This window comes from Moschus berezovskii, chromosome 18 (assembly GCF_049115385.1).
Source record: "Moschus berezovskii isolate FMDL1 chromosome 18, NW_MosBer_1.0, whole genome shotgun sequence".
Taxonomy (NCBI): Eukaryota; Metazoa; Chordata; class Mammalia; order Artiodactyla; family Moschidae; genus Moschus; species Moschus berezovskii.
Window position 1 is genome coordinate 17,847,876 of NC_142477.1, and position 23,324 is coordinate 17,871,199.

Genomic DNA, 23,324 nt, shown 5'->3' on the forward strand with positions numbered 1-23,324 from the left:
CTAAAATCATTACATGGGTTGGTTAGGTATCAGTTACATAAACTGCTGGTGTGGAACTGTATCAGTCCAGACCTGAAATATGTGTATCCATGAGGAAGTCATCTCATCATGTCTAAGACCACTTAATATTTAACCTCCTGGTTTAAGAAGCTAGCAATAATATCTTAAAGAAATACATAGGCAGGGGCTTTCCTGGAGGCTCAGTGGTAAAGTATCCTCCTGCCAATGCAGGAGACATGGGCTCGATCCCTGGTCCAGGGAGATCTCACATGCCCTGAAGCAACTAAGCTTGTATGTCACAACAATTGAGTCTGTGCTCCAGAGCTCATCAATCACAGCTACTGAAGCCCACACACCCTACAGCCCACGCACCCTAGAGCCCATGCTCTGCAACAAGAGAAGCCACCACAATGAAAAGCTTACACACTGCAACAAGAGTAGCCCATGCTCTCCTCAACTAAAGAGGCTGAGAAGCAACAAAGAACCAGCACAGCCAAAACTAAATAAATAAAATTATATTTTTAAAAAAGAAATACACAGGGAGCAAAGATCTACCTAGATACCCAACTCAGTACATACATAATAAATGCTTTTACAAATAAGATACACTCTTGAAAGTGATGAAGGAAGCAGACTAAGGAACCATGCAGTGCTCCCCTCTGTGTGGATCTCTGGGTGGATATTTTCTCATTGGAACCCAAGCAGGGATTCTCCCCTTCCATGCCCCACTGACATTCATTTTACCAAAGATCTTGTCCATGGAAGCATCAGAGGGTAGCGTGCAGTTAAATATCGAGAACTGCCTCTTGAGCCGCTGGGGTATATCATTGCGTCCGCCCCCAGGATGGATCATAGCTGCTAAAAACTGGATGTCCACAATGCTGGTAAACTCCCCAGGCTTCTCCAGATTATAAAATCCATTCTGTTCCAGCAGCTGTCGTACTATCTCATTAGTAACCTAAGAAAGACAACTTTCAGAATTAAAAGGTCATTCCTTTATATCCCAGGACCTAAATAACGGACTTTATTGAAATTCAGGAATTGCAAGTTGAAAAACATAGAAAACCATTTACTCATGAAAAAATAAATCAATGATGAACTAGGCAAATAAAGTGCCCAACAGGATTGATATACCTGGTCTCCCCACTCATTGATTATTGGCATATTCACATCATCAATGAAGACAGTCATCTTCTTTCCTGCCGGAGGGCCGTATGTGGTGCCCATGCGTTTATCCACATAGCTCTCTACCGTCCTCTGTTAAACGAAAAGATCAACAGAAATATCTGTGAAAATATCCCCTAAGATATGGTCAATTATTTTAAAATTCCAGAAATGTCTGAAATAATATAAATTACTCATAAAACCCCCAAAATGTCCCTAATTCTGGAAAACAGAGAATGAGGTACCTAAATTTTTTTGCATAACATTTATAACCTTTGAATCTGGTTTAATTTAAAAGTAAATAAAGTGCTAATCAATGTAAATTTTTAGATGAGACTTCTTTTTTTTTTTCATTTTTATTGGAGTATAGTTGCTTTACAATGTTGCATTGGTTTCTACTGTACAGAAAAGTGAATTAGCTATACAGATACATATATCCAGGCTTCCCTTGTGGTTCAAACAGTAAAGAATCTGCCTGCAATGCAGGAGACCCGGGTTTGATCCCTGGATTGGGAAGATCCCCTGGAGGAGGACATGGCAACTCACTCCAGTATTCTCGCCTGGAGAATCCCCATGGACAGAGGAGGCTGGTGGGCTACAGTCCATAGGGTCAGACAGAGTCAAACACAGCTAGCAACTCAGAAATGCCTGCAAGTATCCAAATATTTGGATAAGGCAGCTAGGCAGTTGGCGTTAATTCCAGAGACGTGCACCTAGGAGTGGGTGCAGACTGTGTGACAAGGAACAGACACCTGTGTTTGGATACGCTGATTTGCTATGTTCCAGGTCATCTAAGTAGGGAAGTGCAGTTGGAGACACCAGTCCAAGGATGCAGTTTTCAGTAACTATTTCAGTTCAGTTCAGTTCAGTTCAGTTCAGTCGCTCAATCGTGTCCGACTCTTTGCGACCCCATGAATCACAGCACGCCAGGCCTCCCTGTCCATCACCAACTCCCGGAGTTCACCCAAACTCATGTCCACAGAGTCGGTGATGCCATCCAGCCATCTCATTCTCTGTCGTCCCCTTCTCCTCCCGCCCCCAATCCTTCTATTTAATGGGCAGCAATTCCAAATACAGGAAGAAATCTCCACTTCTAGGTTCACAAACTATTGAATTTTTCCCCCTCTTTTGTTTTTGCTTTGTCAATTTAGCTTTCTAAAGATATATATTGCTTACTAGTAACGCCCTGCTATTTCAAAGAAACTGCAGTCATAATGAAGAGGAAGAAACTGTAGGTATATGGCTATCACTTCATGATGCCTCACTTGTTCCATCTTTGGCTTTTAGCTCTTAGAAGACCCCTCCAACACATAAGATCTTCATTTGCCTATGAGTTCTTATCAACGGACAAGAGACTATCTGGAAGACTAGCTTGCCATAGGGAGTTGTCAAGAGATTATTAATTGCTTTATCCATTTAAATTCATTGAAAAGGAGAGCTAAATTTAGCCTAGTACATTACTTTAAATGGTTTTATGTTAGGGGATATGAAATTCTTCTTGCCATTGTATTGTCATGGGAAATTTGTGTTGTAATTGAATGGAGTGTGATATATTTATGTATCTTTCCATTTTAAAATGGTGAAAATTTTTCATATCTTTGGTGTTATGCATTAAAATGATGATGGAAACTTTCAATTTGAAATGGCTAAACTGGAGAGTTTTACAAGGACAGTTGTATAAATTTTCCTTTCTCTCTTGGCCTAATTTCATGGATGCATTATGTTGGTGCAAATGTAATTGCGGTTTCCAGATAGTGAATATTTAACTCATTATAACTAGGCTCAAACATCTGAATTAATCAAAATAGGAACCATTACAATCAACACATTCTTGCCAATGAGAAATAAGTTGGTTTATTCGTGTAGGGTAAAACTCTGTACTTTGGGATTAGATAAACTCTTGGAAAGCATTTTCTGCCTCCTGCTGGTTGTGGAAGCATTTCCCCTGCAAAAAGTTGTCAAGATACTTGTCAAGATACTTCAAGATACTACCTATTTTTAGGTAGTCAGTTGGTAAGAGATTAGGTGAATACAGTGGATGGGGCAAAATTTAGCAGCCCAGTTTGTTCAACTTTTAAAGTTGATTGGTTGTGTGACATGTGGTTGGCATTGTTGTGGAGAAGAATTGGGCCCATTCTGCTGACCAGTGCTGGATGCAGGCATTGCCATTTTCAATGCATCTCATCGACTTGCTGAGCATACTTCTCAGATGTAATGGTTTCACTGGGACTCAGAAAGCTGTAGGGGATCAGACTGGCAGCAGACCACCAAACAGTGACCATGACCATTTTTTGGTGCAAGTTTGGCTTTGGAAAGTGCTCTGGAGCTTCTTCTCAGTCCAGCCACTGAGCTGGTTGTTCCCAGCTGTCGTATAAGATCCACTTTTCATCACACATCACAATCTGATTGAAAAATGGTTCACTGCTGTTGAATAGAATAAAAGAAGATGACACTTCAAAATGACGATTTTTTTGATTTGTGGTCAGCTCATGAAGCACCCACTTATCAAGCTTTTTCACCTTTCCAATTTGCTTCAAATGCCAAATGACTACAGGATGGTCGGCGCTGAGTTCTTCAGCAACTTCTCATGTAGTTATAAGAGGATCAGCTTTGATGATTTCTCTTAATTGGTGGTTGTCTCCTTCCGATGGACGGCCACTACCCTCCTCATCTTCAAAGCTCTCATCTCCTTTGCAAAACTTCTTGAACCACCACAGCACTGTGTGTTTGTTAGCAGTTCCTTGGCCAAATGCATTGTTGATCTTGCCACTTGTCTCCACTGCTTTACAACCCATTTTGAACTTGAATAAGAAAATTGCTTGAATTTGCCTTTAGTCTAACATCATTTCCCTAGTCTAAAATAAATATAAAATAAACAGCAATAAGTCATTAGCAAAAAAAATACATAAAGTGAGACGTGTGCATTAAAACGATGTATAACATAACCACATTTATTTAAGAATGTATTCCAATATTAAATGGCAAATTTCAACAATGCAAAAACTGCAATTACTTTTGCCCCAACTATATCTTGAAGGATTGTTACTGTCATTTTAACTGGTTTGTTCTTCATCATAAAATAAGGAAACTATTTTTTGGATAAGTGGAAAATGCATTTTACCTCAATATACATCCAGTTTCTCTTATACATTATCTTTATTTACTTATTAAGATTTTTTATGTGGACCATTTTTAAAGTCTTTATTGAATTTGATGCAATAGTGCTTCTGTTTTATGTCTTATGTTTCTGTCCCCAAGGCATCTGTGGTCTTAAGCTCCTCAGCCAGGGATCAAACCCACACTCCCTGCACTGGAAGGCAAAGTCTTAACCACTGGACCAGCAAGGAAGTCCCTGTGTTTTATCTTTCACATGACTTAAATCATGAATCAGTGGGAAAGAAATGAGATCTTTAAGACTGAGATTCTAGAGCACGAGAACCATGAAGCCCTTTCTCTTTTCTCTGTAGCCCTGATTCTGCTTACTGAGCACATACTTTTGATTGATTGATTGATTTCCAACTGATTGGAAAAACTGATTGATTTCAAACAAACTGAAATCAAACAACTGATTGATTTCCAAACTACATTGTACTTCCATGCAAATGGTAATGCTGTAGTCAGTAGTCTGGGGTTCTTCCTCCATGTCCCCATTACCCTTTCCAACACTCCTTCCATCAGTTTTAATGTTCCTTTACACATTGCTAGGGCATTTTTTTATAGAGCAGAGTGCAGTTCCCTCCTGTACCACCTGAGTTTAGAATGTAGCCAAGAGAGGGTTAAGCCTCCACTTTCTGAGGGGAGAGGAGTGATTTAGTGTGACTGCATCTGCCCCAAAGCAGACTGTGTCAGGCTACAGATGCCAGTTTGGAGGAGGAAATGACAACCCACTCCAGTATTCTTGCCTGGAGAATCCCATGGGCAGAGGAGTCTGGAGGGCTACAGCCCATGGGGTCGCAAAGAGACAGACACGACCTAAGTGACTGAGCATGCACAGACGCCAGTGGGCAGACTTCTGAATGAAGAGACAACAGTCTTCAGATCATTGACAGCCTGTGGAGCTCAGAGCACAGATCTGAGAAGACTCTTGGACAGTAGCCCTGTTTAGCTTTTTGTTGTTGTTGATGTTGCACGGGGTCTTCGTGGTGAGCAGGCTCTTCATTGCAAATAGCAGGCTTTCTCTAGCTGTGGAGCGTGGGCTCTAGAGCGTGGGGTCAGTGGTTGCAGCACATGGGCGTAGTAGCCCCAGAGAATATGGTATCTTAGTGCCCAAACCATGGATTGCACCCGTGTCCCCTGCATTGGAAGGTGGATTCCTCATCACTGGACTGATCACCAGGTAAGTCTCCTTGTTTAGCTTTGGCTATGATTATAAGGAGACTTTGAGCAGGGCTGGACCCTTTGTATAATGTGGGTTGGGGATTATAGGGTCATCAACATAGGCACCAAAAAACAAAATCTGTAAGAATAAACAGAAGCATCTCTGTAGAGAACAAATGTACAGATATCAATGGGGAAAGGGGGTTTGGGATGAACTGGGAGATTGGAATTGACATATATACATTATTATGTATAAAATGGATAGCTAATGAGAACCTACTGTATAGCACAGGGAACCCTACTCAATGCTCTGTGGTGACCTAAATGGGAAGGAAATCCAACAAAGAAGAAATGGGGAAGAAATCCAAATGTGTCTTAAGTCACTCAGTCATGTCAAACACTTTGTGAGCCCTGGACAGTAACCCACCAGGCTCCTCTGTTCATGAAATTCTCCTTGGACAAAAGAGCCTGATGGGCTAGGTTACCATGCCTTCCTCCGGGGGATCTTCCTGACCCAGGGATCGAACCTGAGTGTCTTACATCTCCTGCATTGGCAAGTGGGTTCTTCACCACTAGCGCCACCTAGGAAGCCCCTCCAACGTGGTTAAGTTCTATTATAATTTAAATATTGCTTTTTACTGTATCTCCTCCTCTCTGGACAATGATATGCTCTAAATTAGTTGTTTGTTTTCCTCATATGAATGAGTGAACGTCACAACCTTGTAAATTACCCACCCTGCCTACAGTCAGGCCTGGAAACTTCTTTATAAGTTATATACAATATCTATATTGTATGATTTACAACTTTGTCTAGACTCTGCTGTCTCCCCAGAGAAATCAGTTACTGAACATATTTGCAATATTGTGCCATCCACTTAATCCCTGTTCTCCTTGACCTACTGTCCCACTCCATCCATCCTTCTAGTGATACAAAAGCCCAGTCCAGTTAATAAAATCAAATGGGTATATTCACTTACTTGAATATTGTCTGTCTCATCCACTAGAATAAAATGAGTGCAGGCACCTTACTTATCTTATTCATCACTGCCTCCTGGGTGTCTATAAAGGGGTCTGGTATGATATATTTATCAGTAAATATTTGACCCATAGATCAATAACGACAAGAAACTCAGGAGTCATCTTTAACATTTTCTTCTCTCTCCTATCCCTCTCCTCCAACAATATCCACTCACCCAAAAACAAGTCCTGTCCGTTCTGCTTCTCAGCCCCAATTTGAATGCATCCTATAACCACCTCCTCTTGAGTCTCTCTGAATACAGCCCCATCTTTCCCATCAGCAGCCAGAATGAGCTTTCTAAGTGGTGATACAATCCTGCTCAGTATCCCCATGATTCCTTATTAGTGGCTTACAAGGAACACCATGATGCTCTCTGCTCACTTCTCCAGACTCGTTTCTAAACTCTCCTTTCAGTCTTTGTTCCTGCCCATCGTGGTCTTCATTCATTCATAATCAGTTAACAAAAAAAAAAAACCACATACCATAAAATAATGCTCCTCTCAGACTGATTTACAGTGCTCATTAAGAGATTCTTATTTACATCCCTAAAGTAGCTATTTATGAGCCAAAAAAAAAACTCCCAGAATTAGTAGTGTTGTTGTCTAGTCTCTAAGCTGTGTCCGATTTTTTGCGACCCCATGGACTGTAGCCCGCCAGGCTCCTCTGTCCATGGTATTTCCCAGGCAAGAATACTGGAGTGGGTTGCCATTTCCCTCTCTGGGGTAGCTTCCTGACCCAGGAATCAAACCTGAATCTCCTGCATTAGCAGGTGAATTCTTTACCACTGAGTGACTAGGGAAACCCCAAGATTAGTATTAGCCAAACACAATTTGTAAAGTACTGACTTAGATGGATGATCACCCATGAAAATCACTTCTTTCAACCTGATTTATTGGTAAAAAGTTGAAACCTCTAGCAAGGGCCTGGACTATGGGATGTACGCTGTTCTCTAAGAATCGACAACAACTTGACTCTGAAATAGCAGAATGATAGTCATGATGACATCACCTTAAGCCATCAGAGGCACCAAAACAAAATTCTGACCTTGTTATCTGTCCAGCTCACACATACATGGAATGCTTGGGTGAACCCCAGTTGGACAGTGCCATTTTAGACATAAAAACCAGATGGCTAGTCATCCAGACAGACTTAGGCATGGAGTTGAGGAAAGCTATTCTAAGCAACATGTGGGGTCTTCCCAGACCAGGGATTGAACTGGTGTCCAGTGCATGGTGGCTCAGCTGGTGAAGAATCCACCTGCAATGCGGGAGACCTGGGTTTGATCCCTGGGTTGGGAAGATCCCCTGGAGAAGGGAACGGCAACCCACTCCAGTATTCTGGCCAGGAAACTCCCATGGATTGTATAGTCCATAGGGTCACAAAGAGTCAGTACAACTGAGCAATTTTCACTTTCACTTTCCCCTGCATAGCAAGGCACTCTCCTAATCACTGAACCACCAGGGAAGCCCTAGAATTCTCATTTTTAAAAACCAAAAGTTATTGCTATGTCAGCATTTATAAGATGGCTGTTGCATTAAAAACACTTTAAGATTATTTTTTAAAGAAACAAATCTTTTTCAGAAATTCCCTCAAAAAATTTTCACTTTCTTCTTATTTTCTGTATTATTCACATTTTTAAATATATGTGTAAATTGCTTGCAAAAATAAATAATTAATATTTGTTTGAGAAAAATAAAAGAATCATCTCTCTTCAAAGTCTAACTGAATCCTTAGCTAAAAATCGGGTGACCACGTAATTTTTGCTCAAACTTCATACGTTGGTTAGTGAGGCGGATGCTATTCATTATTTATCTGAGACAACAGAGGTTAACTGGACAGTCCCTAGCAAAAAAGGACATAGAGTCTGTCCTCCTACTGATAAAACATGTGAAAGTGATACTATGGTGAAAACAAAGGAAGCTCGGATGAAAACAATCTGTCCAGCAACAGACATGTGTCCCTGATACATGTGCCATTGTGGTAACACAAGAGGAATGAACAATATCTATTTTCCCATCTACAATTTCAATTTGGTTTGGAACCAAGTAAATGGGAGACAAATGTTCAGCTCCATCACCCCTTGTTTAGCATGAACGGCTGAAAATTATCATGAGCAAGTTAATTACAGCAGTTGGGCTAATTGAAAGCTTTCTAAAACTAATGAGTCTAGCTTACTAGGAAGCCCTAATGCTTAGCAGTCAAAACAGGCACTAAACAGATGATCCCGTGATGCCTCTGAACAGAAAGATAAACAGTGAAGCACTGAGATCCCCTTTTTACTGAAGGATAGGAAGGATCTGGGTTAAAGGTTATTAGCTGTAAATCCAACAATGGAACTCCTAAAGAATAGATGCTAATGTTTTGAAAATCTGCTTTATTATTCTTCTGATTATTATACCTCAATATTATTATACCTCAATATTATACCTCAATATGGTACTGCTTCTAGAAAACCTCCAAAGCTCATCACAAACCTGGGCTCAGTTAGCAGCACCCAAGAGCCAGTACCTGAAACATCAGTGGGGTGGTTGCAGAAGAAAAATTTAGACTCTTGATCACGTGGCTTTCAGGGTCATATTTCGACATAAATCCTTTGATTATGACTGTCTTGGCTGTTCCTTGTTCACCAATTAACAGCACAGCCTATCATAGAAGTTGAGAAAGAAATAAAAGAAATACAATAAGATGATTGTCATGGGCTCAACTGTGGATATGAGGATGCCCTAACTCCCAGTACCTCAGAAGGTGACTATGTCTGGAGATAGTCTTGAAAAAGATGATTACGCTAAAATGAGACCATTAAGGCGGGCTCTTGTTCAGTCTAACAGGTACCCGTGGAAGAAGAAGACATTGTGATATACAGAGAAGGAACAGGCATGCACACACAGAGACCATGGGAGGACACAGTGAGAAGACAGTCATCCAGAAGCCAAGGAAAGAGAGGTCTCCAGAAAAACTAAACCAGCCAACACCTTCATCCTGAACTTCAAGCCTCCAGAACTGTACAGAAGGAAATGTGCGCTGATTAAGCCACAAGGCTGTGGCATTTTGTTATGTCAGCCCTGGCAAAATAGTACAATAACTAAAAGAGAAGGATTTCTCTGGAGAAACAAGTCAAAACTCACATTCTCTCTCTCTCTCTTTCTCTCTATATATATATGAAAAAAAAATTAATTATGAATTAAACCTATTCAACTCTAATATTGTTGCATGCATGCTCCGTCATCTCCAACTCTTTGCAACCCATGGACTGTAGCCCACCGGGCTCCTCTGTCCATGGAATTTTCCAGGCAAGAATGCTGGAGTAGGTTGCCATTTCCTTCTCCAGGGGATCTTCCAACCCAGGGATCCAACCCAAGTCTCTTGCATCTCCTGCATTGGCAGGTGAATTCCTTACCACTGAGTCACCTGGAAAGTCCCTAATATTGTTGCTAAGGAATAATAAAAGAAGTAGTATACTAATTTGGGTAATATTTTTATTTATTGTAAACAGCAATACAAAGCATTCTAAAATGAAGGCAAGATGCTCCATGTTTTCAAGTGACATTTCTAAAAGTGTCATTTTAAATAAAACTGAAAGTGCCATACCTTGCCCTGTTTAGCAATGGTTTTAATTAAGAAGTCAGTTCTCACGTTGTCAACATTTGGCACCAGGATGGAGCCATATTCTGGGGTGGTGTTAGATGGATAGACATATTCCTCAGTACATGTGTTCCAGTGCATCCATTTGCCTGAGGTGAACAGAGAACACTTACGTTTTCATATTTCTATTAATAATTTAATTCCTAATTATAAAGAGCAGACATTTTTGACATCTCATGAAGCCATCTTCCAAAAGCTCCTCAAAAAATAAAAATCATTAAATTCGGACATCTAAGTCTTTAAGTATGTGTTCACTGAGTCAAAATTCCCAAAGGAGCTATTCAAAAGTGGCAGTAGTAAGAGTTATCTTGGAATTCTCTTTTTAAATATGTTCTTGTTGTTCAGTCAATAAGTCATGTCTGACTCTTCAACCCCATGGACTGCAGAACGCCAGGCTTCCCTGTCCATCACCATCTCCCGGAGCTTGCCCACACTCATGTCCATCGAGTCGGTGATGCCATCTCATCCTCTGTCGTCCCCTTCCTGCCTTCAATCTTTCCCAACATCGGGGTCTTTTCCAATGAGTCAGCTCTTCACATCAGGTGGCCAAAGTATTGGAGCTTCAGCATCAGTTCTTCCAATGAACACCCAGGACTGATTTCCTTTAGGATTGACTGGTTTGATATCCCTCTTTGCTATCCAACGGATGCTCAAGAGGTTTTTAATAACATAAAGTGTGTGTAAAAATCAGGACAGTGATAGCAGTAGGTACTTAAAATCATTGCACATTACATACTTTTCTAACTGTAAAACCAAAAATAAAACATTCTAGGATGCCATATACAAATATTTCATATAAATGTAGTACATATATGTGTATATATATACTTTATAAATATGTAGGCACATAAATATACAACGTATATCTACGAATATTCACACCTATCTGATAAAAATATACTTCACACTTTGTAATTTTTACAAAAGTTGCTGATTATATCAAATGAATAGCTGAAATGCATCTGATTTGGGGATTTTTTAAATTTGTTTTTAACTCAAAAGTTCTGCTGCTGCTGCTGCTGCTGCTGCTAAGTAACTTCAGTCGTGTCCGACTCTGTGTGACCCCATAGAGGGAAGCCCACCAGGCTCCCCTCTTCCCTGGGATTCTCCAGGCAAGAACACTGGAGTGGGTTGCCATTTCCTTCAGCACACAATATATTTAGCAACAAGAAAATGTGCATTTGGAACCCAACTGAAATAAATGTATGAAAAAGAAATCATGGGCTCTCTTTCAAACACACACGAACATTTCCATTTCAATTTTACAGCAAATAGTTTTGATTACCATTTGGAAATATAGGCCGATAAATAGGTAGAGAGCTAGAAGGTAAATATCAGACATTTGGGGAAAGAAAAAACGGTCCCACATGTGATGGATGGATAGAAGCCCAGGACTCACCATCGGACCCAACGTAATAGTCAAACATGGAGTCGTCAGGCCCCGCGAGGGGCGGCAGGTCCAGGGCCAGCGTCTCCCGGGAGCGCAGCCACTGCTCCATGCGGCGCCGGCCGTCCGGTTCCAGCACCGCCCCCACGCTCCACATCAGCGAGAAGACGTACAGTCTTCCCAGATGCTCCACCGTGACCTCCCGGCCTTGCTCCTGCTCATGCAAGAAACTTTCCTTTTAATTCATTCTCAAATCAAGACTTGGCTTTGATATCTTAATGAAAATCTAAGTAAAGATCTAAAAGGGATAACAGCCCCCGCCCCAAAAAAAAGACAAGGAGGAAAAGATGAATAAAACTGGAGAAAAAATTCAGAACTGATGTCTGGGAATATCAAGCAACTTTCTAAAATAAATTTAGAATCCTTTTAGATGACTGTGAACCTGCCACCAAGTGATCAATACAAACCGTGGCTTGCTTTGTTTAAAAAAAAAAGAAATGAAACACACACACACACAAAGCATTAATATGTGAATTCCATGATTGAAACCTTCCCCTCCCCCTCTGGCTCTAAAAATCCATTTCAATCTTGCACTCTGCAAAGTGTGGCTCAGCTAACAAGGGAGAAATTTCTAGAAAATTGAGGGATTTACCTTGGGAGGGATGAGGCCCTGGAGCATGTTGATGCTTTGCAGGACCACAAAGGCCTCCAGCATCTCCATCTGATGCTCTAAGTTCTGAATACTGAAGCGATACAGGTCTGGAAACGATTTGGTGTACAGCTGACGAAGAATTTCAGCTTCTTGAGGCGAACGTTTTTTAAGAAAACCCTGTTAGTGTTCAGATGAATGCATTCATTAAATTTATTGGCACACCAGAAAAATGATCCAGTTGAGGTACAAGAGAGTTTTTAAATATCAATTAACAATACTAATACCTAATGATTATATTGCACTTGTAATGTACCAGGCCTTGATATAAATTATTTCATGTGTGACCTCATTTAATGTCAAAACAATTCTATGAGATAGGGATGGTTATTATTCTTCTACAGATGAGCAAACTAAGGCCCAAGGAGTTTAAGTAAAGTGCCCAGGATCCCACAGCTTGTAGGTGTCAAGGCCATCCTCAACCCAGGTATCAAACCCACTGCATTGCAGGTGGATTCTTTACCAATGAGCCGCCTGGGAAGTCCAAGTCATTTGGAAAAAACTGGTCCCAGGGTCTTATTCTATCATCTGTAAGTTCAGCTACACTACACCTAAGCTCAGGTCTTGAAGTCAAGATAAAGGGAAAAGTCTTAGGCTCTTGGTTATAATATTCTCAGAAAAAATGAGGAGGCATATACATGGAAATAATTTGTAAAAAGAAAAAGTAATCAAAGATAAATAAAGGGAATCCATTCTCAGATTATTCAAAATGGGAGACAGAGATATATCACAGTTTTACTTCTTCTAATCTAATTAATAACCAATGTAGAAAAAATATCAAAGAATACTCAGGAAAATGGAGAATTTAGTCATTTGGGAAAGCCAGTATTAGGAAACTGCATGTGATTCATAACGAAGTACCACTTAGCACATAACAATATTTTCTTCGGATAAGGAAATTTCCCTTAGCATCAAGAAATCAGGTCATTCTTAGAGACTCTGAACAGAAGCAATAAAACAGTGATTCTTGGTTATCCATAATTTCATGAATTCAACATGATTGCACAATGACAAAAACAAAACATCGCACTTTCAAGTTGATGGAAGCAGAAAATATACACAGGGCCAAGTAATCAGTGTGACTCTCAGAGGTTCATGGAGTCTCATGATCACAACTTCTCCATTGTCAGCCCTCCAATGACTCTTTCAGAGCTGCCTGCCTTCCTCTAAACGTTTCCAGTCAGAGATTTATGAGTCCTGCTTCTTGCTAACCATTTGTAAGCAAATTAGCATTAATATAAAGATCTTATTCACCCTCAACATGGACAGAATATAATAGAAACTCATTTCATAAATAGCAAACTGTAAATATTCATTAGCTAACAGTGTAAAAACATTTTCGAAAAAGCCTTTGTAAATTTGAAGTATTTGGGGGAAAATCACAAATTCATTTTCACTTGAGGTTTGCTGTATCCCGGTTACCAAGCCTGAATCCACTGTGGTACTTTTGAAAAAACATTTAGAACACCTTTCTCCCCAGAGATTCCAATTTGATAGATTGAGGTATGACACAGTTATCTGTGTTTCAAAGAAATGCCAGTGGTGATTATTCTTGGAAAACCAGTGTTGAGAACTTGTTCTGAATTCTCCTTGAAGGATGGATAATTTAATTGTGAAATTTGAAATTTTCAGAAGCATTTTTAGTGACATATCCAACTGTCCATATCCATCAGAATCATTTTTCTTTATAATCCCCTAATTTAAAATACATATTCATAAGTTTTTAATCAAAATTATCTCCAAAAAACTTATTTGAATGAAAATAATAATTTGACCGACAGTGTCAAAAAAGATTGTACTGATGGCTCATCTAATAAGCATTCTGCCTTACACTATGGTATTTATTTAGTAAAATATATAAGTATGCAAGGCATTCTTTAATTACAATCATACCATAATCAATATACTCTAACATATACTGGTAGTAATAAAATAATATACCTTATCAGGAATTAAACAGATTATCTGAAATATTATTTCCAGTTGCAAACTTAAAAATAACATTATTACTATTGAGTCTCATAAAAACTCTTTAAATGCAATTTTAATAAAGTATCTTCTTCAAGTTAATATTCTAAGATGGTTGCTTAAATTTTCCTTATTCATTTACAGTGTGGTAGGATTATTGATTCACCTAGGCCTTGCAATGATTCCTCAACCCAAGCTGAAGAACCCTGAGCACTGAAGAAATCTTTAAGAGACAACCAGGGCTGAAGGTCGCACAAGCGTTCAAGGATCTCCCATGAACATCAGCATTAAAATGCAATTACACAGGAAGTCTGCAGAAAAATCAGTGCACACTCTAAAGGAAGGCTCAAGGACTTATTTCCCTCTTTAATTATACCGAAAAAGATTCCAGTCATACCTCAAGAATAGGGCTCCAATCAAGGATAGAAGAACTCATGAAAACCATCCCATTTCTTGAGACGGTAGCAGGTGACGCGTTGTCAATGTTATGAGGTTCAAAAACAATCTTGCAGTTTGGAGCCATGGGAATCCGATCGCCATTGGCAAGGGTTAGTGTTTTGTTATCATCCAAAACGGAATTCAGATTTTCAATCCAGATGGCGTCCACTGGACCATCAAGAACTATCCAGATATGCTCCCCTAAAACATCCCACCAAGGGCAGGGGGAAGAGCATACAGACACATATATGCATATATACATAACTACTATGCTTGAAGAAATATTATAACAATGTAATTTTCATTAATTTTTAAATAAAGCTTTGACCTAAATGATTATCTGATTTCTTTGCATAGGGGTCTTCCAGTTCTTTATGTAGCAGTTGTTTAAAGCACACAATCAAAACAAAAAGTCATTTGTTCCCAGAACAGATATTCATTGAGCACCTTCTCTGTATCAGCATTGTTCCTGGGATAGGGTGATAAAAAAGACAATATCCTGCCCTTCACAGGGGTTGCTTTCTAAGGGGTAGAGATGACAAAGCAATATACAAAGAAATATGTAAGAAAAATTCAGTAGGATAAGAGGGTGGGGCATTTTAGATAAGGTGGTCCATGAAATATTTCTGGAACAGAATGACGTGATGAAGAGATGTAGAACTAGGATTTTTCAGGCAGTGGCAATAGTAGTTGCAAAGGTCCTGAAGTGGGTACAAGCTTAAGGTGATCATGCTCCAGGAACAGCAGGAAGTCAAACCTGGTTTGAAAGAAGATGAGAAGGCAGAAAGGGATGTGAGTGATGTCAGAAAGACAGGCAGAGCTTCAAGAATCCATTCTGGTTGGCACAGGCTGAGTTTGAGATGTTCAGCAAGAGAGCCCATAGAGCTGTTGAGTTGAGAATTCAAAGACTAGAGATTAAAATGTAGAGATCAGCTTAGAGATGGCATTGAGAGCCAAGAACTGGGTAAGTTTCATCCAGATCATAAGTGTACAGATAGGAACAGAGGCACTTGAACATTCAGACTTCTGGGTCTGAAACAGGGTCTCCTCCGCTGGCTCCTCCCTCTGGCTGACCTCTCAGTGAAGCGGAAGTGAGGAAGGTGTCCATGAAGTCAAGTGGTGGAAGAGTTTGAAGGAGTGATCAGCTACATCAGACACTGCTGAGAGTGGGGCTAGGCTGAGAATCAACAGCCTGTGTGTGACAAGGTGGAGGTTATGAGTGTCCCCAACAGAGCACTTTCTGAGGGACACTGGGCACAGACTAACAAACGTTAGGTCAGGAGATATTTGGAGGTAAAGACAGCAGCATCAGCAGAACACCCAACAGAAATGCCCTTGTAAATTTAGGTATTCGGTTTCACAGTTGCTCTTAATTTTTTAACCACTAGTTCTCTTTCACAAACCAGCATCATGACCAAGTCTGTAGTTCTAATTTTTATTTGTAACAACTGTGCAGTACTCTGAGTCAAATGAAACGCTTAGAAAATCCTAATTATGCTTATTCAACTAGCAGTTTAAGGAAAATGGTGATCCGATCGCCAGAGTCCCTGTGAAAGTAAAAGTGTATGCTGCCTTTTTTTAAAAGAGTTTAAAAAAAAAAAACCTCTCTGAGCGCCTAGTCTCTGCATTAACATTTGCTCACTGGATCTGTGTGACACAGGATTACTAGAATAAGTCAGAAACAAAAGTGTATTTAATTCCTATAAAACAGCAGCAGTTTCTAATACACTAGAAATGAGGCATTTTCTTTTCTCTTTCACCAATGGTGTTGGGTTGATCAGTCACATTCCCTCAAGGAGATCTGTGTTGCCACCTTAAATGTTTTTCAACAGAACACTGTTTCCCAAGGCATGGACTCGTGAAGTGAACCCAAATGTCTCTGCCCTCCTCCTGTATCCTCCTGTGCCCCTGCAATTGCTTTCACAGTGCTTTCTCCCACTCATTCAGGAGTGAGAGGAGGACTGATCATCACCGCCTCCATCCGAACTTATATTCTGGGACCACTGGGCTCAGTTTGCAGGGTCCCTAAGTAAGAGAATATTCAGAGTGAACCACTAGCCTTTAAGGAATTGGTTTAAACTAAAGCCAAACACACATATCATCTAAAGAAAATAACGTATGATCAAAAGCTTTATTTTTGATACAATCTTCTTTCCTAAGAAGCTCATTTCCACCTATGATTTTATAGGAGAATCAGTTTTCTAAAGATAGGCCATACTGAGATGAGTACCATTTTTTAAATATTCAGTGAAAATAGTTATGGTGAAATCACTTGATTTAATACAATCAATTTTCCTTAACAGCTTTTGCCGTTTCATTCTAAGATATCACAGGAATATAGAAATACTTTTTAAAAAGGAAAATAATTCCCTTTGTAACCAAAAAAAGGAAGGAGGTGGGTATTTCAAATACATTAATCAGTCACTAATTAATCATTTCTGTGTTTCAACATTCACACATATCACACTGATTTATGATTTCTTGATCTTGGATAAGATATTATACAGAAAACACAGTTTTACTAATTTTTTTTTAATATTTATGTATTTGGCTGCGTCAGGCCTTAGTTGTGGCCCACAAGTTCAATTTCCCTGCAGTATGTGGGGTTTTAGCTCCCCAACCAGGGATCAGCCCCGTGTTTCCTGCATTGGAAGATGGATTCTTAGCCACTGGACTACCACAAAGTCCCCTACTAATTTTAAATAGCTACCAAGGCTTTTATTTAGAAGCACATGTCAAAAATTATAGCTGTAATTCAGGGACTATGGTGGTCCAGTGGCTAAAACTCCATGCTTTCACCTCAGGGGATACAGCTTCAATCCTTGGTGGGAGAACTAAGATCTTGCATGCTCTGTGGTGCTACCAAAAGAAAAAAATGTATAAACTCTCTTTAGAGTCATGAATGTAGAAAAAAACTTATGCTTACCAGAGGTAAGGAGAGGAGGGATACATTGGGAGATTGGGATTGACATACACACAACTATATATAAAATAGATAACTAAGAGAAAACCTACTGTATAGCCCAGGGAACTCTACTCACTACTCTGTAATGACCTATATGGAAAAGAATTTTTCAAAAAAAGAACTGATATATGTATATGTATAACCTATTTGCTTTGCTGTACACCTGAAACTAACACAAAATTGTAAACCAGCTTTACTCCAATAAAACTTTAAAAATAAAAAATTACACTTGCAATTCATCTCCTACCTTTCTTAGCCCTCAGTGTCTTCCTCCAAAGAGTAGAAAATATCCCATCGGTCCAATCATTCGTCGCCACATCAAGCCGACCGAACATCTGTGGGGCTGTAATCGCTTTAGGATTCATCCTCATTTCCCGGTGTGGTTTCCCACAATCTATACCAAGTAAATCCAGATTTTAAACCACTCACACGTAGAACGAACCATCATAAGGCAACACTGCACCAGTTTGCAGTGTACTATCTGTCAGCAGGTATTCAAAACATGAAAAATACGAAATTACATTGAAAATACACATCTCATTGCATCCCAAGTTATCATAATTAACCTCATTATATGTTCTTGACTAAAGCACTTTTTTTATCATCTGGAAAAGAAAACTGCATGTTACGAAGGGCGGGGGGGAATGATATCATGCTGGAATTGATGAAGGAATTAATGTAATCTGGAAGTGCTTCAAATGTCAGCTCAAAATCTTTTGGTTTCTGGTCTACTAGGTTAAATCATGGGTCCCTGGTGGCTCAGATGGTAAAGAATCTGCCTGCAATGCAGGAGACCTGAGTTCAATCCCTGGATCGGGAAGATCCTCTGGAGAAGAGAATGGCAACCCACTCCAGTATTCTTGCCTGGAGAATTCCATGGACAGAGGAGCACGGCGGGCTACAGTCCATAGGGTCACAAAGTCAGAAACAATTGAAGGAATAAGCATGCTCGCACGCAGGTTAAACCTTATATCTGAAATTCACAGAGAAGGTGCCTGATTCTCCTCATTAACAGCTTTCATTTGCTGAGATATGGTCTTGCTCATTTGGAAGCAACCAGCTAAATTAATGTTACAAAAATCAAGAATTATTTTTCTGTGGTCAACTTCACAAAAGGTATGCAAATCTCTCAAACTCAAAAAAAAAAGAAAACAATTTAAAGTATATTAGACGTGGAATCTTAAAAAATGGTATAAGAGAACTTATTTTAAAAACAGAAATAGACTCAGAGACATAGAAAACAAACTTACGGTTATGAAAGGAGAAGGGCAGGGAGGGATAAATTAAGAGTTCAGGATTAAAATATACCCATATATTTATACATATATATAATAGATAATCGACAAGGACCTACTGTGTAGAACAAGGGACTACATTTAATATCTTATAATAACCTATAATGAAGGAGAATCTAGAAAAGAATATATATACAATGGAATCACTTTGCTGCATGCCTAAAACTAACACAATATGTAAATCAACTGTATTTCAATAAAAAATTTTTGAAGATTTAAAATGCAAAATCATAAAAATAGAGGCTAAAATGTTACATCTTGCATGAAAGATTGACAAACACAGGCACACAAACATGGATATGCACACTGGAAAGGTGTTAAATTAAAACTTTTCTAGAAAATTAAATGATAGTTCTGTTTTTCCAAAATCAGAAACAGAATCAGGGTTAATTATTTGCAATATTTTACAGTGCTGAAGTTCAGCTTAGGCACAATGTAGGTTTTTCAATGAATGAGATCCATAAGACTAGCAATACTTTTTTAAAAAAATCTAATCATATTTTACAAAAGGCCAGCAAACTCTTCAAATGTCTGACAGTAGCACAGATGAAAACTGGACCTGGTCTGTTGCCCATGTAAGAGAAACTATCACAAATCATTTCATTATGGTTGTAGGTAGAATTGTATCATTTTCATTTAAAATCCCATAATATTTTTATACGAGCACTCAAAGAAAAAAAATGCTTGACTTTTTAAATGCTAGTTAAACTAACTCCTCTTAATTCTTTCCACCTGCATGGACTCTGCCCCAGAGTAAGCATTCTTTTCTTGCTGTCCGCTCCTTAGATCCTCCTTATGGAGGTCCCCAGACAGCCCCTCCCGTCCACAGGCTGTGCTCTTCATGGCACACAGGGCTAATCACACCATTCCTCAGCTCCACGGCTTCCCATCACGCACAGGATAAAATCTAATAGTTCAGCTAAAGTTACAAAGCTTCTCATGCTGTGCCCTTGCTTCAATTTGAGTTCCCCCAGAAGCAAAGCCTGAGATAAAGACAGGGGAACTGGGAGTTTGAATTCAGGTGAAAGACAGTGTGACAGAAAAAGACAGAAAGCCAGTAAAGAGCTTGTTGGTGAGCTGGTCACAGATGGAGCGTCCCTCCAGGAGACAGGAGGAGATGAACATTTGCCTTCCACTCTTTCCACCATATTGGTTGAGGGTGTGGCTGCCTCAAGAGCATTAAATCCCACCCAATCCCTTCTTCCAGGCTAAGCCAGGTCCCAGGAAGTGGAAAGGCATAAGGCTGACAAACTCTGAGATCCCACTGGTATTTGGGGGAGAAACTGTCCAATGGTTGTATCTGTAGCAGGGGAGGGTCAAAGGGAGCTGGCCTGGGCACCAATAGCATCGGCTACCCCTCCGTGTCTCCCCACACCCATCCCATTTCATGAGATGAAATTACATCTCATCCATACCAGAGCACTTTCCCTGGAATATCAGGCTCTCAGCAGTCTCCTGTGAATATTCAGCCTCTTCATTCTGCTAAGAATACCTTTTATCCATCTGCTATTTAACCCTCAAACCGCAGATGAAGTAGCACCTGTTCTGTAAGCCTTTCTAGAATTCCTTACAATAATTTCTGATCTCCTTTGCCTCTGCTCACACCATAATTGTCCAAATCTTCCCCATATCGAATCTTCCATGCTAAGTTCCAATTATCTGTGACACTTTACTATACTGTAAACTCTTTCAAGACATGGCAATTTTTCTTTCATGCCTGCTTGCTGTTAGTTCTAGAAAGTCTTGTACGTCTTTGTAGAGCTATTCAACTTTGGCTTCATTAACATTAGTGGTTGGGGCATTGACTTGGATTACTGTATTGTTGAATGCCTTGCCTTGGAAACAAACTGAGATCACTGGGTTTTTGAAACTGCACCAAAGTACTGCAAACTAAACGCAAGAACAAGTCAATAAACAGCAAGTAGTCTAATAATTTATTCATTTTTGCAAAGACTTTCTCCAAAGCCAGTGATGCCTTATTGATTATATAATTTAGACATATTATACATTATATCTATATCATTTAGTATTTAGTACTCATTTTAAGACACCAGGGCTTCCCAGGTGGCTCAGTTAGTAAAGAATCTGCCCGCAATGCAGGAGACCCAGGTTTGATCCCTGGGTCAGGAAGATCCCCTGAAGAAGGAAATGGCAACCCACTTCAGTATTCTTGTCTGGGAAATCCCATGGACAGAGGAGTCTGGTGGGCTACCCACTCTGGGAACGCAAGAATCAGACACGACTAAACCAACACCACCATTACTTATTTTGTTCAGGTAACTGTATCCAGCACATTTGTAGTTTATTAACAGAAGGTAGCTTCATACCAACCAAAGTATTATTGAGCATAATTTAAGAGAGGGAATAATAATTTAAGAGGAACCAGCGATCAAATTGCCAACATCTGATGGATCATTGAAAAAGCAAGAGAGTTCCAGAAAACAATCTACTTCTGCTTTATTGACTATGTCAAAGCCTTTGACTACGTAGATCACAACAAACTGTGGAAAATTCTTAAAGAGATGGGAATACCAGACCATCTTACCTGGCTCTTGAGAAACCTGTATGCAGGTCAGGAAGCATCAGTTAGAACTGGACATGGAACAACAGACTGGTTCCAAATAGGAAAAGGAGCACGTCAAGGTTGTATATTGTCACCCTGCTTATTTAACTTATATGCAGAGTACATCATGAGAAATGCTGGGCTGGATGAAACACAAGCTGGAATCAAGATTGCTGGGATAAATATCAATAACCTCATATATGCAGATGACACCACCCTTATGGCAGAAAGTGAAGAAGAACTAAAGAGCCTCTTGATGAAAGTGAAAGAAGAGAGTGAAAAAGTTGGCTTAAAACTCAACATTCAGAAAACTAAGATCATGGCACCTGGTCCCATCACTTCATGACAAATAGATGGGAAAACAGTGGAAACAGTGACAGACTTTATCTTTTTGGGCTCCAAAATCACTGCAGATGGTGACTGCAGCCATGAAATTAAAAGATGCTTACTCCTTGGAAGGAAAGTTATGACCAAGCTAGAGAGCTTTTTAAAAAGCAGAGACATTGCTTTGTCAACAAAGGTCCATCTAGTCAAAGCTATGGTTTTTCCAATAGTCATATATGGATATGAGAGTTGGACTATAAAGTTGAGCACCAAAGAATTGATGCTTTTGAACTGTGGTGCTGGAGAAGATTCTTGAGAGTCCCTTGGACTGCCGGGAGATCCAACCAGTCCATCCTAAAGGAAATCAGTCCTGAATATTCATTGGAAGGACTGATGCTGAAGCTGAAACTCCAATACTTTGGCCACCTGATGTGAAGAACTGACTCATTGGAAAAGACCCTGATTCTGGGAAAGATTGATGGCAGGAGGAGATGGGGACAATAGAGGATAAAATGGTTGGATGACATCACTGACTCAATGGACATGAGGTTGAGTAAACGCTGGGGGTTGGTGATGGACAGGGAGGCCTGGCGTGCTGCAGGCCATGGGGTCACAAAGAGTTGGACACAACTGAGCGACTGAACTGACTGACTGACTGAACTGAAAAGAGGGAATACATCATTTTAATGCTATAGAAAGATCCCCAGTGAATCAGTGAAGTTGCTCCATCATGTCCAACTCTTTGCAATCCCATGGACTGTAGCCTGCCAAGCTCCTCCATCCATGGAATTTTCCAGGCAAGAGTACTGGAGTAGGTTGCCATTTCCTTCTCCAAAAGATCCCCAAACAGAATTTTAATAGCATACATGAAAATCACATGATAAAGTCCTGCAGATGTGAAATCTCAGTTTTGGTGGAGGTAGGTGTTAGCTGAGAGTATAATCCTGTCTCAGTGTGAAGACCCCCACTGAGAGTCATGTTGCACAGAATTCACTTCATCCCATTGCTGAGGAAACAGACTAAATCCAATGAGTGCAGGACCCTAAAACAAATATAGACCATCGCCACCATCCAGTATCAGTGCACTGAGGTTCCATGAGCTGACTGGAAACCTAGTCAAACAACTATTCCCTATGGGACAATGCATGGTGCATTCTAACAGCCAAAGTTATGTGAAATTTTGGAACTTAACTGCCATGACTAAGGGTTACCAATACTTTTAAGAAGAATGTCATCAATGTCTAATAAGACCCAAAGAATACAAGGATGATTGTGAACAAGGCAATACCCATTATGCTTAGATGACCCTGGGTTAGGGGCTGAGATGTAAGGCTTAGGGACATCTGGGAATTAAGTGCACTGATTTCACTTCTCAAGAAAAATATCTGATTCTGGGCAGGAAATTAGTTTACAGTTAGGGTGATTTTTCAATACATAGAATTTAAGAATCAGGTTTGAAATTATCTTGTATTTATTGAGAGGTAGCATCTTATATTTGGGGATTCCCTGGTAGCTCAGCTGGTAAAGAATCTGC

The 23,324-nt window shown here is 39.8% G+C and overlaps 1 protein-coding gene across 1 annotated transcript in view; it reads right to left on the bottom strand.

Annotated features, from left to right (window-relative positions):
* Positions 1 to 23,324, bottom strand: part of DNAH5 (dynein axonemal heavy chain 5) — a 265,941-nt gene that overhangs the window by 119,147 nt on the left and 123,470 nt on the right. Inside the window, exons 42-49 of the mRNA XM_055422257.2 lie at positions 17,856 to 18,002; positions 14,603 to 14,844; positions 12,181 to 12,357; positions 11,541 to 11,742; positions 10,088 to 10,230; positions 9,008 to 9,142; positions 1,135 to 1,257; positions 745 to 958 (exon numbers count right to left, since the gene is read on the bottom strand). Of these exons, the coding sequence (XP_055278232.2) occupies positions 745 to 958; positions 1,135 to 1,257; positions 9,008 to 9,142; positions 10,088 to 10,230; positions 11,541 to 11,742; positions 12,181 to 12,357; positions 14,603 to 14,844; positions 17,856 to 18,002 (1,383 nt within the window). The remainder of the gene's footprint in view (positions 1 to 744; positions 959 to 1,134; positions 1,258 to 9,007; positions 9,143 to 10,087; positions 10,231 to 11,540; positions 11,743 to 12,180; positions 12,358 to 14,602; positions 14,845 to 17,855; positions 18,003 to 23,324) is intronic.